Source organism: Capricornis sumatraensis, chromosome 1 (genome assembly GCF_032405125.1).
Source record: "Capricornis sumatraensis isolate serow.1 chromosome 1, serow.2, whole genome shotgun sequence".
Taxonomy (NCBI): domain Eukaryota; kingdom Metazoa; phylum Chordata; class Mammalia; order Artiodactyla; family Bovidae; genus Capricornis; species Capricornis sumatraensis.
Window position 1 is genome coordinate 175,860,005 of NC_091069.1, and position 16,662 is coordinate 175,876,666.

The 16,662-nt window shown below is 46.5% G+C and overlaps 1 protein-coding gene across 1 annotated transcript in view; it reads right to left on the reverse strand.

Annotated features, from left to right (window-relative positions):
* The window catches only part of HEG1 (heart development protein with EGF like domains 1), an 83,526-nt gene that overhangs the window by 34,567 nt on the left and 32,297 nt on the right, over window positions 1-16,662 (reverse strand). The window contains exons 6-9 of the mRNA XM_068968502.1: window positions 11,006-12,361; window positions 8,907-9,026; window positions 8,168-8,287; window positions 2,886-2,989 (exon numbers count right to left, since the gene is read on the reverse strand). Of these exons, the coding sequence (XP_068824603.1) occupies window positions 2,886-2,989; window positions 8,168-8,287; window positions 8,907-9,026; window positions 11,006-12,361 (1,700 nt within the window). The remainder of the gene's footprint in view (window positions 1-2,885; window positions 2,990-8,167; window positions 8,288-8,906; window positions 9,027-11,005; window positions 12,362-16,662) is intronic.

The following is a 16,662-nucleotide window of genomic DNA, read 5'->3' on the forward strand; positions in this document are numbered from 1 at the left end:
AGGAAGAAGTTTATCATTAACTGTGAGTCAGACAAAAAAGCCTTGAACCTAGAACCAATTTCCTATTTTCAAGATCAAACAGGCATTTTCCAGTCATCGAGTTATCAGCAGGCAGCCTCACACAGAGTGGTGTCCTTTTTTTTTTGTTCCTTTCTTAAATGCCTTTCTGCTCTTATTCTGTTGTTCCATGAGCACAAAGGGAGAGAGGCAGATAGTAAATCAGTGGGGGGAAATCTTGGCAGGAAATGATGCTCAGAATAGCACCCTTGGATGCAAAACCTCTTCAAAGGAGCAGATCTCGTCTAAGATCTGCTCCAGGGTTTCAAACAACCTCAGAGGCAACTGTTTATTTGGACTTTGCACAGTGAACAAGGCTTCCTGAAAAGGCTGGGTTCCTTTCAGCTCCCTCAGGTCTGGCAGGCCTTACACAGACCCTTCATAATCTACAATGAGTTGACCTAACTCACAGATAGATCCTCTTCAAAAAGGCTCTCCGTGGGAAATTACATTACATGGGTCAAGAGCCCTTTTGTTGAGAGCAAATTAAGAGTGACTCCCTGTGTTTGCCTTGTGCCCTTGGAAAGAGCAGAAAACCCCTGTGGGGCATGATGTACCATGCCTGCTTCCCCACTCCGCCCATAGCACGAACTGGGGCTTGGGGCTTCCTCTCATGCAGCTGAGGGTCTCAATATCCTGACCAATGCAATCTACCTGTCTTCAAAGCCTGTGTGTCAGACATATCTCATCCTTCACAGGATGCTATCAAACCTTTTTTGTCTTTGTATTAACATTGCTTTATATTCATAAGGCAATGACTTATTATGATTAAACTTTCTTTTTCCCCAGGAAAAAACAGAAATAGCACATTTCAGAACAGAAGAGCATCTTGGGAAAGGCCATTTGAGTCACAGCCTAAGTCCTCTCTAGTCATAGCCTACATCTTCACTACTTCTTGGGGGTGGGGATGTCACATCACTAATAAATTATATGTTGACACTGGGTGTGTGTGCGTGTGTGCTGTTGCTTCAGTCATGTCCCACTCTTTGCGACCCTATGGACTGCAGCCCACCAGGTTCCTCTGTCCGTGGGATTTTCCAGGAAAGAATACTGGAGTGGGTTGCCATGCCTGGGTTGCACAGCAATCAAATCTGTGTCTCTTGCATCTCCTGCATTGACAGGTGGATTCTTCACCACTGAGCCACCAGGGAAGCCAGCTGATATTGGGTAAAACTGAGCAAAGCAGATGGGTCACTGAAGACCATCTAATGGGAAGGACTATATCTCTGCAGGAGGTTCTCAGCCCCTGTACTATCTTAGAAGGAAATATTGACCTACAGCCCAGCAAAGAGGCAGCTGCAGTGGGGTGCCAAGAACACTCACTATAGGGTTAGTAGACATAAAACCCTGCCATTTAGTAAAGAATTTGACCTTAACCAAAGAGAGGTCCAGCCCTTGACTCCTGGAAGGTAATCTCTAACCCTTTGGAATGTCCTGCTTTTATAGACCTCGAAGCCCTGGCCACTCCAGATAGTCTAACAGTATGATTTATGCTGGAGGTTTTGAGTTACAAGGTACCAGCTGGACCTCCAGAGGGGCTAGAGACTCAGGTCAGGATTACAGGCAACTATCTGTGTTTTGGCTCCAGACACCAAGGCTCGGTGAGTCTGCCTGGCTGGCGATGCTCCATGAATACTGTATACATCATTGCTGAGAGGAGTTAACCCTGTCTGTGACCTCACAAAGAGAGGATGACTGGAATGAATTTGAAACCCTTCTGGACTCTGCCTCATGCATCTCTTCCCTTGGCTGTTACCTGGCTCTTTCCACTGTAATAAACCCTAATGTTGAATTTAACAGCTTTCAGTGAGATTTCTGAGTACTTCTAGTGCATTATCAAAACTGTCTCTTGGAGATTCCTGAACTCACAATTGGTATACGAAGTGACAGTGGCCTAGTGGATTGATTCCTAACTTTGCACCTGCTCTGTGTAATCTCAGGCAATGTCGTTAACTTCCAGAGCCCTCCAGGCTTTCATCTGTAAAGGTGTTGGCAATACCTCTTACAGGAGGTAAACTGCCTGTTACAGAGTAGATGCTCATACAGAAAGGGAAATGGAATCCAATTTTTACACAAATCAAACTCATGGTCTTATAAAATCTTACAGGTTTTGGCTAACACACTCTTACCCATAAAGAACAAGTAAAATTAAAATCAGAAATCAATCTCTAAAACTTATTTTAATGGCAAATTTCAAGTTTCTGAGCATTAACTCTTAGACTCTGGTAGCAGCTAAGAAGCAAAATACTGTCTGAGCTTCATTTCTGACTCTTCTCCCTTCCTCTCCACTTTTACTTTTTTCCTGACAAAAAGGGGGCGAGGAGGGAAAGAAGAAGAATCAAAGGCCCCCAGATAATCCATTCAGTGAATTCTCAACCCTGGATAATGGGATTAACTTCCACCTTTGTCATTCCCTTGAGAAAAAAGCATCATTCTCCCCAAGTTCTGAGACACACACAAAAAAGTCACATAGCCGGTCAACAGCAGATGGGACGGCAGGGCTCCCTGGGTCTTTCCTCTTTACCAATAGCTCTTCCTGGTGCATGTCACCTAAGTGTGTGACATGGAAAAGAAAAAAATGCCAAGGCATTGATCAAAGCAGTTCAGGAAGACACATTAGAAGAAAAGCTCCTACCAGCATCACTAGTTCTCAACACCTCCCTACTATTTCTGAGAGGCCTTTAATTTTACCCTGACATTCGCCTTCCCAGTATGATAGAAATGAACAGTCTGGGAGATGCAGGTGATCCTCAGGAGGTTCCCACTCTGAAGAAAGTCTGTTCTAGAAAACAAAGGACTAACAGGGAGATGCCTCTTGGGACACTTACCATTTTGGTGATCTCATTTTCAACTTCACGGAGGTCTGAACGTTCTTCCACGGTGGTATTAAAAAATGTTTTCTTTAGTTTAAACTCTGTCACGAAGGTTCTAACTGAAAATGAAAACATAACCTGTTAGACCTCACAAGGTCAACCTGCACAAGTGTGAGCATCTGTAAATCTCAGGGCACCCAGCTTTCCTCCACCTCCCAGGATGCTCTCCAAACATTTCTTTCTCCGGGAGGGCAGAGACCACCTCTCTCTCCTCAAGGTTCGTCTAGCAAAGTGAGCACCTACTCAGTTGAGCTGAAGGCTCAGACTGAGCAGACCTTTGGGTGAGAGGCTCCAAGGAGCCTTTAGCCTACGTGAGCATGAGCCCTTCCTCACCTCTCCAATGGGCTCTCACATCTTGGACGCTCAGTGAAGCTGGGACAGAGAAGAGAGGTGAGCTAAGGACACAGTCCAAGGAGGAGGAGAGGGAGACCTGGGGCTGGAAAGACTTGTCAACCCCTGTAAAGGTTTGGATGAAGGAAAGTTCTTGCTTTCTAGGTCTTTTATGAAGTTAGTTAGCAAGCCCTAACTTCAAGGGTGTGCTCTGATTTCCTCTTCTCATTAGTCACCTCTATCCAATCCCTATTCCTCTTGCTCAGAGGAAATGTCTGTTCTATCATTGATAAAAGAGGCTTCCAGAAGCTGGGTTACTTCCCAGGATCACCCAGCTCCCAAGGGCCAAAATTAACATTTAACATCACGTGAGTCCATCTTTCAAGGCCTTCTACCCACTAAACCCGCAGACCCCTGAGGAATCTGACAGTCTAAGGGCAACTAAGTGGCTGCAGAGAAAGGTGTCAAACATCCGCAGCAGGGCCCCACTCCAGGGAGCTGTCAGACTCCATGACAATAAGCTGTTTATGAAAACAACCCATATTCAAGATACCGCTGGGTTCAGACACAAAAGGATGTAGCCCCATTTTCCAAGGTCCATTTCACTCCTAAAATAAAATTCTAGTTAACATCAATTTGTGCTGATTGGGCCTGAGGGGAATGGAACTTACAAATGGGTAGGCAATCAAAAATTAGGGTGGCCTGCCGTATATCTGGCTCTTATCTTCCTTTAGATTAAATTCTTATCTCTCCCTCTGGACAAGAAAAAAAAAAAATCTCAACACAGAAACCCATGAAGCTGCTCTTTCACAGAAAGCTTGCCTGCTGAATTAAGAAAAAGGTCCACAAATGAGCCAGGGAAAACATTTAACATCTTATACTTACTGTCTAAAGCCCTTAATCCTTATTTAACATCTTTTTGCTTGTTCTACAGTTCAGTGAAGCCAGCTGCTTAGGACTCTTTCTGAGCAGCAGGGAGCTCTTTGAAAACATTCTTGGCCAAATGAAAGCGTTTCAGCACACTCTAATTTGCATGTTCCTCTGATGTTTATGAACAATGAAGCTAAATGACTTGAAAAGGGAAAGATGATTGTTAACACAGTAAGCGGCTCTCCTCCTCATCCATGGTGCCTGTGGGACACTCCACACACAGGCTTCCAGAACAGTCTCCCCACTCCTTTATCCTCAGGTCTAGGTCTGCACCCAGACCCTCTGTGCAGAAACACACATATGGTGACCGGCAAGTACAGATCTCTTCTGCATCCGTGCAGTACGCATGGCCTCCGCATCCGTGTGAATATGAATAAGGCTCCACAGGGTCCCCCAGGCACAGTCACGTCTTCCCATTGCAGTTACATCATCTGGCTTTAGGACAACTTTTTCGCTGGTGATTTACATATTATCTAAATGATTCTTAAAAGATCCATAATTATTGCTCTGTATTCAGCGTAGTTTATCACTTTTATTGCTTTCAGTCCTGGTCCAAGAGATTAGAAACCTAATGTCACAGGATACCTCCCACCTGAAGAATCCTACCACTTTCCAAGCTTGCTCAAATACATTATTTTATTTGATCTTCATAATATCCTCGAGTGGGAAGAAGAGCAGGTGGTAATCTGATTTTACAGATGAGGAAATTGAGGCTCAGGGAGTCAGTGTGCTGTACATGCTGACCCTGGAACTGGAAACCTGGCATTTGAGTCTCTGGGCAAGTATACTTTTCCATACTGTTTCAAAATCATTTCCGTCTCCATTCTTAAATGGAAAACTCCTCACTTATTTTTTACAGGGTGCAGCTAAATGGAATAGGTTACGAGGATGTCTTAACTTTGACTGATGTTTATATTCTCAGATTTTTTTTCCTTAAAAAATAACACTTTGACTTGATCCCTGTATTTTAAACAATTTTCAAATTCGACCCTTATTTTAGTAGGGTACAAGTTGTTGAAATACATTTCTAGCCCCAAGATGGAGCTATACCTGCCTGGCGTACATCAGCAAGTTCAACTTCCAAGTTCCTAAAAATGCTCCCCTTGATTAGTAACTCAGTGCATCAGTCAGCCCATCCTCAACAGTGAAGCCAACTCTGGGCTCTATACTTCTTTCTAAATAAGGTCAGATAATTGGAGAAGGAAATGGCAATCCACTCCAGTACTACTGCCTGGAAAATCCCATGGACAGAGGAGCCTAGTAGGCTACAGTCCATAGGGTCGCAAAGAGTCAGACACGACTGAGTGACTTTACATGCAACCCCAGACAATCACGCCCTGTTTCCCCATTGCTGCTTCTATGTTCTATAAAACTCAGTTCAGTTCAGTTGCTCAGTCATGTCCAACTCTTTGCAACCCCATGGACTGCAGCATGCCAGGCTTCCCTGTCCATCACCAACTCCCAGAGCTTGCTCAAACTCATGTCCGTTGAGTAGGTAATGCTATCCAGCCATTTCATCCTTTGTCATCGTCTTCTCCTCCTGTCTTCAATCTTTCTCAGCATCAGGGTCTTTTCAAATGAGTCAGCTCTTCGCATCAGGTGGCGAAAGTATTGGAGCTTCAGCTTCAGCATCAGTCCTTCCAATGAATATCCATGACTGATTTCTTTAGGACTGACTGGTTGGATCTCCTTGCAGTCCAAGGGACTCTCAAGAGTCTTCTCCAGCAGCACAGTTCAAAAACATCAATTCTTTGGCACTCAGCTTTCTTTTGGTCCAACTCTCACATCCATACATGACTACTGGAAAAACCATAGCCTTGACTAGACGGACCTTGGTCAGCAAAGTAATGTCTCTGCTTTTTAATGTTGTCTAGGTTGGTCATAGCTTTTCTTCCAAGGAGTAAGCCATCTTTTAATTTCATGGCTGCAATCACCATCTGCAGTGATTTTAGAGCCCAAGAAAATAAAGTCTGTCACTGTTTCCATTTTTTTCCCCATCTATTTCCCATGAAGTGATGGGACCAGATGCCATGATCTTCGTTTTCTGAATGTTGAGCTTTAAGCCAGCTTTTTCACTCTCCTCTTTCACCTTCATCAAGAGGCTCTTTAGTTCTTCTTCACTTTCTGCCATAAGGGTGGTGCCATCTGCATATCTGAGGTTATTGATATTTTTCCCGGCAATCTTGATTCCAGCTTGTGCTTAATCCAGCCCAGCGTTTCCCATGATGTACTCTGCATATAAGTTAAATAAGCAGGGTGACAATATACAGCCTTGATGTACTCCTTTCTCGATTTGAAACTGTTCCATGTCCAGTTCTAACTGTTACTTCTTGACCTGCATACAGATTTCTCAGGAGGCAGGTAAGGTGGTCTGGTATTCCTATCTCTTTCAGAATTTTCCACAGTTTGTTGTGATCCAGACAGTCAAAGGCTTTGGCATAGTCAATAAAGCAGAAGATGCTTTTCTGGAACTCTCTTGCTTTTTCAATGATCCAATGGATGTTGGCAGTTTGATCTCTGGTTCCTCTGCCTTTTCTAAATCCAGCTTGAACATCTGGAAGTTCATGGTTCATGTCATGTTGAAGCCTGGCTTGGAGAATTTTGAGCATTACTTTGCTAGCATGTGAGATGAGTACAGTTGTGCAGTAGTTTGAACATTCTTTGGCACTGCCTTTCTTTGGGATTCGAATGAAAACTGACCTTTTCCAGTCCTGTGGCCACTGCTGAGTTTTCCAAATTTGCTGGCATATTGAGTGCAGCTCTTTAACACTCAGTAAAACTCACTCTTGCCCAAAATGGCTCCGAAAGAGTGTTCCTCCCATGGTTTGCAAGGCCCTGTACTTCCCCAGTCCATGAATTACTTTCCCTTTAATAAAGGACACCAAACTCATTACCAAATTGTCTTGGTTTTGTCATTTGACACCACCTTCTTAAAAAGTCTTGATGATCCTCCTCAGCTCATGGGCAGTAGAAAGCATGCAAATAACAATTTCAAAGGATACAGACATTTGTTCTCTCAAAAAAACATTTACTAAGAACTTTTTCTGTGTTAAACACCACAGTAAGAGATTTAAGATGATTCCAAGCTGTGTCACTGTACCTGACAGTTCCCTGATCCATCTTAGATAACCCCATTCCTCACTTCTAATTTCTTCTTCACTGAACTTGGCATTCTAACACAGGTTACACGCCCTGGGTGCAAGAGAGTTCTTAGGACAAACACAGCCTTGTGTGATGGAAGAACAGTGGGCTGCAACCCTGGCCTCTCACAAAGCAGTTACGGAATCTGCACCACCAGCTACTGTGTCAGGGCCTTAGTTTTCATTTGGGTTGTTGGCTTTTTAACCTGTAAAATGGAGATTATATCTAAAACCAACCAGCTTCATGGACTCTATTAAATTCAAGGTCAAAATGTGACAAATTGTATGATACAATTTTGGCAGTAGCTTTGTAAAAATGTATCTACCTGTGGACAAGAACATGAAGATAGTTTTTAAAAATGAAAAGTATGTGCGAATATGGTAGGACATCAGGGTTTTATTCTCTTTTTTCTCTCCCTAATCTTTTTTTTTTTTTACTCTTTGGTTGAACTATCCTTTTGATCTTTTTTTTCTCCCCTAACTGTAGGGTAGAACGTTAAGCAAATAGTGTTTGCATAAATGATGGCATACTTATGCAGTCACTACAAAGTTTGTATAATATTTTTAATAACATGAAAAATGTTTAAGATATAAAGTTTGTACAAATACCATATGACTTCCAACTGTATAAAAATATAATGTACACTAAAAAAAGACTGCAAATAGAGTGCTATGTCTCTGAGTGGTGGAATAATAGTATCTTCTACTCCTTCTATATTCCTTCAATTTATACCTCGGGCAAATATTGATTTTGATTAGGGAGGAAAAACAATAAATGTTATTTTGCAAAACACATTGTAGTGCAGAGAAAATTCCAAGACAGACGAACTCTCTTACCCAAATTGCATATCCCTTTTTCCAGCTGGTAGCCCACTGGGCATCTGCAGGTGAAGGATCCCTGAGTATTGTTGCACGTGGCTAGGGGTGGGCAGGGGTTCGAGAGGCATTCGTTCACATCTGTGGAAGAGGGAACACAGGACCACAGTGAATCTGCAGCGGGCAGCATACTCACAGTCTGGTATAAGGAGCACTTCTAAGAGCCAAATGGCACCGGGTGTGGAGAAGACCAGAACGAGTGGGCACCGCACTTGCTCTCAAGGGGCTACCAGTCTACTGAGGGTGGGGACAGCCAGGGGTACAAACAAACATGAATGTAAGGCAGGATTTGAAAGTACAGAGGAAGTAAAGAAGGTAGTTATTTTGATGGGAGAGAGAATTAAGGACTGTTTCAAATAACATCTGAACAGACTGGAAGGACTTTAATAAGCAGATGTGGGTAGGGGGATTCTAGGCTGAAGTACCAGCACAGCGAAGGTCAGAGCAGTAAACTGTGGGAGCTTTCAGGAAGCCGTGGGTGGTCCAGGAATGCAGAGTCCACAGAAGGCAGCCGGATCATGGGGGCCTGCCAATGTCACTGATATTACTCTGCAGACAATGCATAAGCATGTTAACCCTCAAGTAAGCAGGGCATGAATTTAAAAATCTTGCTGCCCTATGTTTTGGAGGAAAAGGAGTCTACTGCCTGCCTCAGTGTGGCACTACATTATGGACCGTCGCAGATGACTTTTCTTCTTACCCACACTGCAGTTGTCCCCTTGCCAGGAAGGTGAGCACACACATCGGTACCCAGGATGTGTGGTGGGATCCACAATGCACTTCCCATCATGAAGACAAGGGTGAGTGGTGCAGCTGTTAACTGAAAACACATTTCCAGAATAGAGCAGTTAATCACACAGCAAAGGTAAAAAGGCAGCTCTAGGTAAATATTTAATTCTCCCAGCTAATATTTGATTCTTGCTTATTTCTGTGTACTTGCCCTGAAAAGGCCATACTACGAAATAGAATGGGTTCCCGGATAAGAGAAGCAGAAGAGAAGCATGGGGACTGGATGTCGGCACTGGCTGTGTACACACAGGCATATCAAACAGCTGGATCCCTGAATACAGGAGCTGGTTCAAATCCGAATGCTGCTTACAGATTCCTGAGCCTGGAAATGATGACTGCCTTGAGATACTTAACAAATTCTACTTGAAGCAACGCCTATTTAAAACATACGTTAAGGGGGAAATGACACCTGATCAATTATCCTCCCTGCTCCAAGTTTTCTCTTTTCCAAAGATCTCACACTGTAAATGGGTCTCCAAATAACCATGCAGTCATTCAGAAAAAAGCCCGCAAGTGAGCACTCTCTTCACATGGTGTGACCATGAGCCCATCTGACTCCGCCAGGCCCTGGCGAGGCCCAGGCCCCACTGTCCTCTTGGACTGCCAGCTCCTGGGGCAATGACCACACTCTCTGTTTTGGTCTCTATAACTGGTCTTGTCACACTCCATTTATACCATAGCTGCCTAATAAAGGTTTCCGACACACATTGAGAAAAATCCAAACTCGTAACAGAAGGAGAAAAGTCATCTCCAAGGAGAAAAGTCAGTGGTAGAATGAGAAAAAGAAGACAAAAATAGAGAGTTCTAGCTCCAGAATTACCCTGAAGACAAATAGGCTAAACCTGAAGATGGTGTCCTTGCTCCTCACGGCTACTTGGGATATATCTAAACGTGTGCACGGCACCTATATATCCAACACTGCACCCACGGGCTCTGTCACAAGACATAGCAACAGCCAATAGCAATCCTCCTCCTACTGGTCTACAGTTATCACTGCAGGGGCTGAAATCGGCTTTAGGGGACACTTGTGAATTATGTTCTATCTAATATTGGAATATACTTGGCATCTGGAAACGAAGCCTGTGAGTCCTGAAGCAGGACTGCAAACTCGCCAGAAGCAGCAGCCAGCTTCCATCTCCGAGCGGCACGCAGGCCACTGGCACGAAGTGGGCACTGATGCATCGGGGCTCTCGGGCTGCATGGGCTCTATGGCTGGACCACAAGCTGGATGATGGCTGCCTAGTCGGACCTGCCTCCAATGCCCTCCCCTTCTTCCCTCTTTCCTTCAGTCTCCATTACACTTTTTTTTATCAATAGAGTTTTCCTTGCCTGAGTCTAGACAAACTAAATATCCAGCAAATCTTGGCCCTGATATCAAAGGAGGTAGCATCCTACTCCCTACTACCTGTCCTTAAGTGACAAAGAATCATGTGGATGATTTTATTTCTCTTGTCCCAGCAACTTTTACATGGATAGAGAGATACATAACCTCAAGTGCAATGTCACACAGTCACTATGGGAAAGGTCAGTTCATCGTCCTCTCATTGAACATGTCCCTTCACCCGCATTTATCAGCCAGCGCCATAGTCTTAGGGAAATCTCAGGGGATCAAGAGATGCTTCCCTGGTGACTGGGGCACCAGCTGACTAACCCAGAAGCTTGGGATTCTGATCTGGACGCAGGCACTTGCTCACTCTGTGTCTCAGACAGGTCACATAAAGCTTCTTGACTTGTTTCCCACCCTTCAGTCTCACTTCACTACCCCACTCTGGCCTCGTTAAAGGCATGCTTGAAAAGGTCGTGCAATCACAGGGCACTACAAGCTACTCATTACTAGTGTCAACACGGCCAATGGCATCTTCTCCTGTCTGCCCTCTGTAACTCAGGGGTGAGAAAAGGGTGAGAAAATGGCCACTGGGGCATTCTCTCCTGCTTTAAGTGCTTCGAGAAAGCACTGAGATCACACCAGAGCCCCGCGCAATCCTCGGCACGTCCACAGCTGCGTCCTACCTGCAGCGGGAGACGACGGTGCTGTGGGTGACCGGGTGCTGCTCTGCGCAGGGGAGGTGGTCGGCAGAGTTAACACCTTAGCTGTAGAGACAGGCGTGGTTCCGGGGGGAGGAGATGTTTTGAGGAAAGATGAAGCCAGGCTGTCGTCTTCTGTAGGGCCAGGTCCTGTTGTCGACTCTTTGGTCAGGGGGAACAATCTGGTGGCAGCATCTCTATCCACAGGGCTCTCTTCTGTGGTGACAGCACCTGCCGTTGTGACTTGGACCACAAGAATTTCAGGACTGGTTGGCGAGAGCTGAACCACTGTCTGTACTGTTTCTCCGGCCACCATCTGTCCTGTTGTGGGGCCACCCGTCAGAGCTGCTGTGCTTGACGGGAGGCTAGGGCTGGCCATGGGAGAATGAGAGGTCTCGAGGGTGGTGGCTACCGAAGCTGGAGACGTGTGGGATAAGTCGGTGCTCGTGCCTGGAAGGGCTTGCTCAGTGTCTGTAGAGGTGGAGTAGTCTGTAAAGGCCAGGGGTGAAGGGGTCCCCAGAGTAGACATCACTGTTATAGCTTCCGTGGCCTCCGCGGGCAGAGTCTGCAGGCTTGGTGGCTTCGATTCTGTAACGATGTTCTCGAGGTATGGGCTACTCTGGTTCTTAGGGCCTGCTGTCTGACTGCTAGGAACAGACGATGCAACTGCTGGCGTCCAAACTGAAGTTGCGGGAGCATCCCTTGCCCTGGGCAGGACTGGGGTAGAAGGTGCAGGTGGGAGGGCTCTCTGTGAGTCAGACAGCGAGGCGGGGGCAGACGCCGTCGGGGGCAGTGACGAGGGGGGAGGCGAGGAGGACAAAGGAGGGGGTGCATCAGGGCTGGACGGCAGGGGATGAGCGGAGGCCCCAGCAGGTGGCAAGGCTGACGAGAATGACTGGTAGGACTGCGACACTGAGGGCAGGGGCAAGGGCGGCTCCGAGGAAGAAGATGATAATGCGTCACCAACAGATCTGGCGTCGGCGTCCGGAGGAACCAGAGTGGTTGGCGTATTAAGGGTGGGTGTGTGAGGCGGAGAGTTGGCCGTGGGCAGAGCCAGCGCCTCAGGGGAAGGCTGAGCATGTTCTTGGTGGGATGAGACGTTACTCCTCTCGGTCTGAGCCTGAGAAGAGGGAGAAGAGTCTGAACTCAAAGAGCTTGAGATCTTAACGGAAGAGGTCGAAGTCTCCCTTCCATCCAGGGATGAACTGTGGTCTGTAATGGAGAGCAGTGCGCGCTCCCCTTTGGTGAAAGGAGACGAAGCACAGGTGTAGTTGGTGTGTTCACTGGAGGTCCCGCAATCAGGATCCGTGCTGCTCGCTCCATCGTAGCTAATCCCAGGGACTGCTGAGGGAAAAAACAGTTAGGCCCATCAGACAGGCATCTGCGAACCTGCACTCTGAGACAGACTTTCAGTGTCCGGCCCGTGAACTGCCCCCCGGGGGAGAGACACTTTCTCTGGAGAGACTGTACAGGGAGGCAGGCAGGGTTTGAATGACCTGCCCTCCTGTGAGGAGCATAGCAGCAGCACTGGAAACGGTAATAAAAGAGAAGTGGGGCCCCAAACAATAGGGAACAGGTCCAGATTCCTTCCACAGACCTTTTTTTTGATAAAAGCAAATGAGTATCTGAAAAGCTCTTAAGACCCCAAATAGAACAATTGTTGTGCCTAAATGGAAAAAGGAAAACCCTCCCAACTTTCCATTCTGTATAATGAGATATTTCTTTCCCAGGAGATCGGCCTCAGCCACAACCCGGCTGGGCTCCTTGATTGCAAGCATCCTGGCTCACAACAGTGCCAATGTCTCGGGTAAGCACGGGGGAGGATGGGGGTGGGGGAGGTGGGAGAACCCAGACAGTGCTCTCCACAGGGAGCTGGTAAGATACCTGGGCTGACAGCAAACTCATTCTAGAAAGTGAAAGTGAAAATGTCATGTCAGACATGTCACTCAGTCATATCTGACACTTTATGACCCCATGGATTACAGCCCACTGGGCTCCTCTGTCCATGGAATTCCCCAGGCAAGAATACTGGAGTGGGTTGCCATTTCCTTCTCCCAGGGATCTTCCCGACCCAGGTCTCCTGCACTGCAGGCAGATTCTTTACCATCTGAGCCACCTGGGAAGCCAAAACCAGCCTAGCACCACAAGCAAATTGACAGATACGCTGAGGAAACATGCAGAGAGACCCTGCCCATCACCTCCACGCCCTCCGAAGGTCCTTGTGGCCGCCAGTGAACCCGAGACCAGGCGGGCGTCCCCAGTCACCGTCGTGTTTCCCAGCTGTGTGGCACTCTCCGTTTCTCCAGCTGTTGCCGATCGCCCCGCATCCCCGGGAGTTGTGCTGCCATTGGTGAGAGACCGCAGTGTGCGCTCCCCAACTCCAGCGAACGTAGCCAAAGTGTGCGGGCTGTGAGTGCGGACCCCTGGCGCTCCCCAGGAAGCCCCCTCTTCAGCTTTGGTACCAATACCCAGCTCAGGACTGTCTTCGGTGGCTACAAGAGGACAGGAAAGGGGAGGGCTGGTCAGTGCGGTGTACAGCGGGGCTGTGTGAGCCACAGCACTGTCCTCTGCCTTCTCAGGGTCTTTGTCTGAAACTGACGAGGTGAAAACCCAACATGTGCGTCTTTCCTGCTAACATAGCAGTGACTGAATCCTCCAGAGGCAGTGCGAGATCAGCGCTGCTGTTCAGGTGACTTGGATTTATGATAAGTTCCATTACTCCAGTGAACAGGATCAATACAATATTTCTTCTTGGTGATACATAATAAATAGTGTTTATGTCAGGGAAATTGGTGGCGGTGGTGTGGGGAAGTGAAAGTGAAAGTCTCTTAGCCATGTCCGACCCTTTGCAACCCCATGGACAGTACAGTCCGTGGATTTCTCCAGGCCAAAATACTGGAGTGGGTAGCCTTTCCCTTCTCCAGGGGATCTTCCCAACCGAGGGATAGAACCCAAGTCTCCCATATTGCAGGCAGATTCTTTACCAGCCGTGTCACCAGTGAAGACCTAAGTGGGCAAAAAACTAACAACCCTGCTGGAGCTTTCCACCTGACAAGACCGGGGAGGGAGGCTGGTATTACCCTAAAGGCTTTTACCTCCAGGTGGGACCAGCGATAGCTGATGGACACAGGGCCCGCCATTCTATAGTGTCTGTTATTCTACAGCGTAGCTCTCCACGCTAGCCTCTCAGTGAGAAATGGCATCATGGTTAGAGGTTACAGGTGAGCTTGTTTTTTTTTTTTCTTGGTGGGACTGAATAGGAGTAGGTGACACATGAATAAATATCCTTTTCCTTTTTTCTTCGGTATATATTTTATGCTATAAATTTAAAGAATCTTAGATTATTATCAAATAAATCCTTCTTTTCAGAAATGAGGGAAATGAGGACCAATTCTTCTTGGCCTAACTGCTTCATAATCTGGATCTAATGCGAAAAACAGGCTCTTTTCTGATTCTTATCCCAATTCCTAAGTCAGTTTAGTCCTTGAGAGACCTACCTTGGTGGAAAATGGATGTAAAGCTGAGTATGAGGTCAGCTCACTTCCTATGCGAGTGCTAAGTGGCTTTAGTCATACCCAACTCTTTGCAACCCCATGGACTGTGGCCCCCCAGGCTCCTCTGTCCAAGGGATTCTCCAGGCAAGAATACTGGCGTGGGCTGCAGTGCCCTCCTCCAGGGGCTCTTTCCAACCCAGGGACGGAATCCACATCTCTTACACCTCCCACAAAGGTAGGTGGGTTCGTTACCGCTCGTGTCACCCGGGAAGCCCTCGCTCCATGACAGGTGTGTGTTAGCTGACCAGCAGGGATGAGCAGGGGCACAGGCACACACAGGGAGCTGGGACGGCGCCAGGAAAGCCAGGACCTGGTCGCAGATGCGATCTGACCCTCGCGGGGGGACTTAAGAGAGGCCCACGCAAAGTCCACCAGGAGAAGCTGGAGAGCGGAGCTACCTGACCACAATTTCCCTGACAAAGAGGACAGGCCTGTGATGATGCAGGCAGACCACCCCTCTCAGGCTGGTAGACAACACAGGGGGCAGCCATCCCCTGAAACAGAGGGGCTGCATCTGAACCCAGAGGAAGGGATGACCCAAGAAACCTGCAAGCTGTACGGCAGGAGCTGTGAGCTGTGGGTGATTCCAGGGAAAAGAGAGCAAGCGTCATGCAATCCCAGAGCAGGTGGTTTCAGGAACATGGCTCTTCCTCATCTGGTGCCTCAGAACCCCACGTGCCACTCACACTGAAGCCACATTGTCCCCGCACACCAACTGCACCCTGACTGCAGAGTGTAGGTACTGAAGAGATGGAAGAGGGAAACGCTATGGGATGTAAACTCCAGGCCTGCGAAGGCGAAACTTCTGAGACTACAGGGGCAGGGCAGAAAAGGATGCCTTGTGTTTAAGTGACAGAAAGAGTGTGTTTTCCATGCCTGGATGTAAAACAGCACAAATAGTCTCCACCCACACATGTGGTATTCTTTACAACAAAGCATATGCTTTTCCATATCACATCAGTAGTAAATAATAAATGCTAATTTTACTCATTAATTAGAGAACTCATAGCAGGGAAAAGAGCTTCCACTGTTAGTGGTAGAGAGGTAAGAACTCAAACCTATTATAAGCTTAAATGATAAGTTCCTGTATTTTTGGTTTATCAACATGCAATTTACTTTGATAAGGCTGATGAGAATTGTTCTCAAAATATTTTCCAAAAACATTCTTAAAAAGGAACATCAAAGGAAAAGTTTTCTTAAAGCAACAGACTAGAATTCATCAAAATTAAAAGATTCGTGCTGTTCATGGGATAACAGCAAGCAAGTTAAAAGACAACCCATAGAATAAGAGAAAATGACGGCAAATCATCTTTCTGTTGAAGGACAAGTATCCAGAATATATAAAGAACTCTCACAACTCAATTAAAGAAAGATAAACAACCCGATTTTAAAAGGGTCAAAAGATCTAAACAGACGTTTCCGAAGAATATATACAAATGGTCAATGAGCACATGAAAAGATGCTCACCATCATTAGTCAGCTGGGAAAACTGCAATCCAATACCACTTAAGACGCCAGTTAACCTCCACTACAATTGCTGTTATTGTTGCTCAACTGCTAAGTCATGTTCAACTCTTTGCGACCCCATGAACTGCAGCATACCAGGCGCCCTCATGCTTCACTATCTCCTGGAGTTTCCTCAAATTCACATCCATCGAGTCGGTGATGTTATCTAACCACCTCATCGTCTGCTGCCCCCTTCTTCTGCCCTCAATCTTTCCCAGTATCAGGGTCTTTTCCAATGAGTCAGCTCACTAGAATTAAAAGAGCTCGACAACGACAAATGGTGTTCAAGGTGCTAAGAAACTAAAACCCTCCTGCTTTGCTGGTGGGAATACAAAATGGTGCAGCCCCTCTGGAAAACAGTTTGGTAGTTCCTCAAAGGTCAGAAACAGAGCTGCCATCTAACCTGGCAATTCCAAGGCAATTCCAAGAAAACATATGTGCACACAAAAACATGTACTTGAATGTTCACAAGAGTACTAGTCATAATAACCAAGAGGTGGGAACAACCCACATATCCAGTAACTGATAAAAGTACAAATTAAAACGTAGCACATCCATACAACAGAACAGCATTTGGCAACA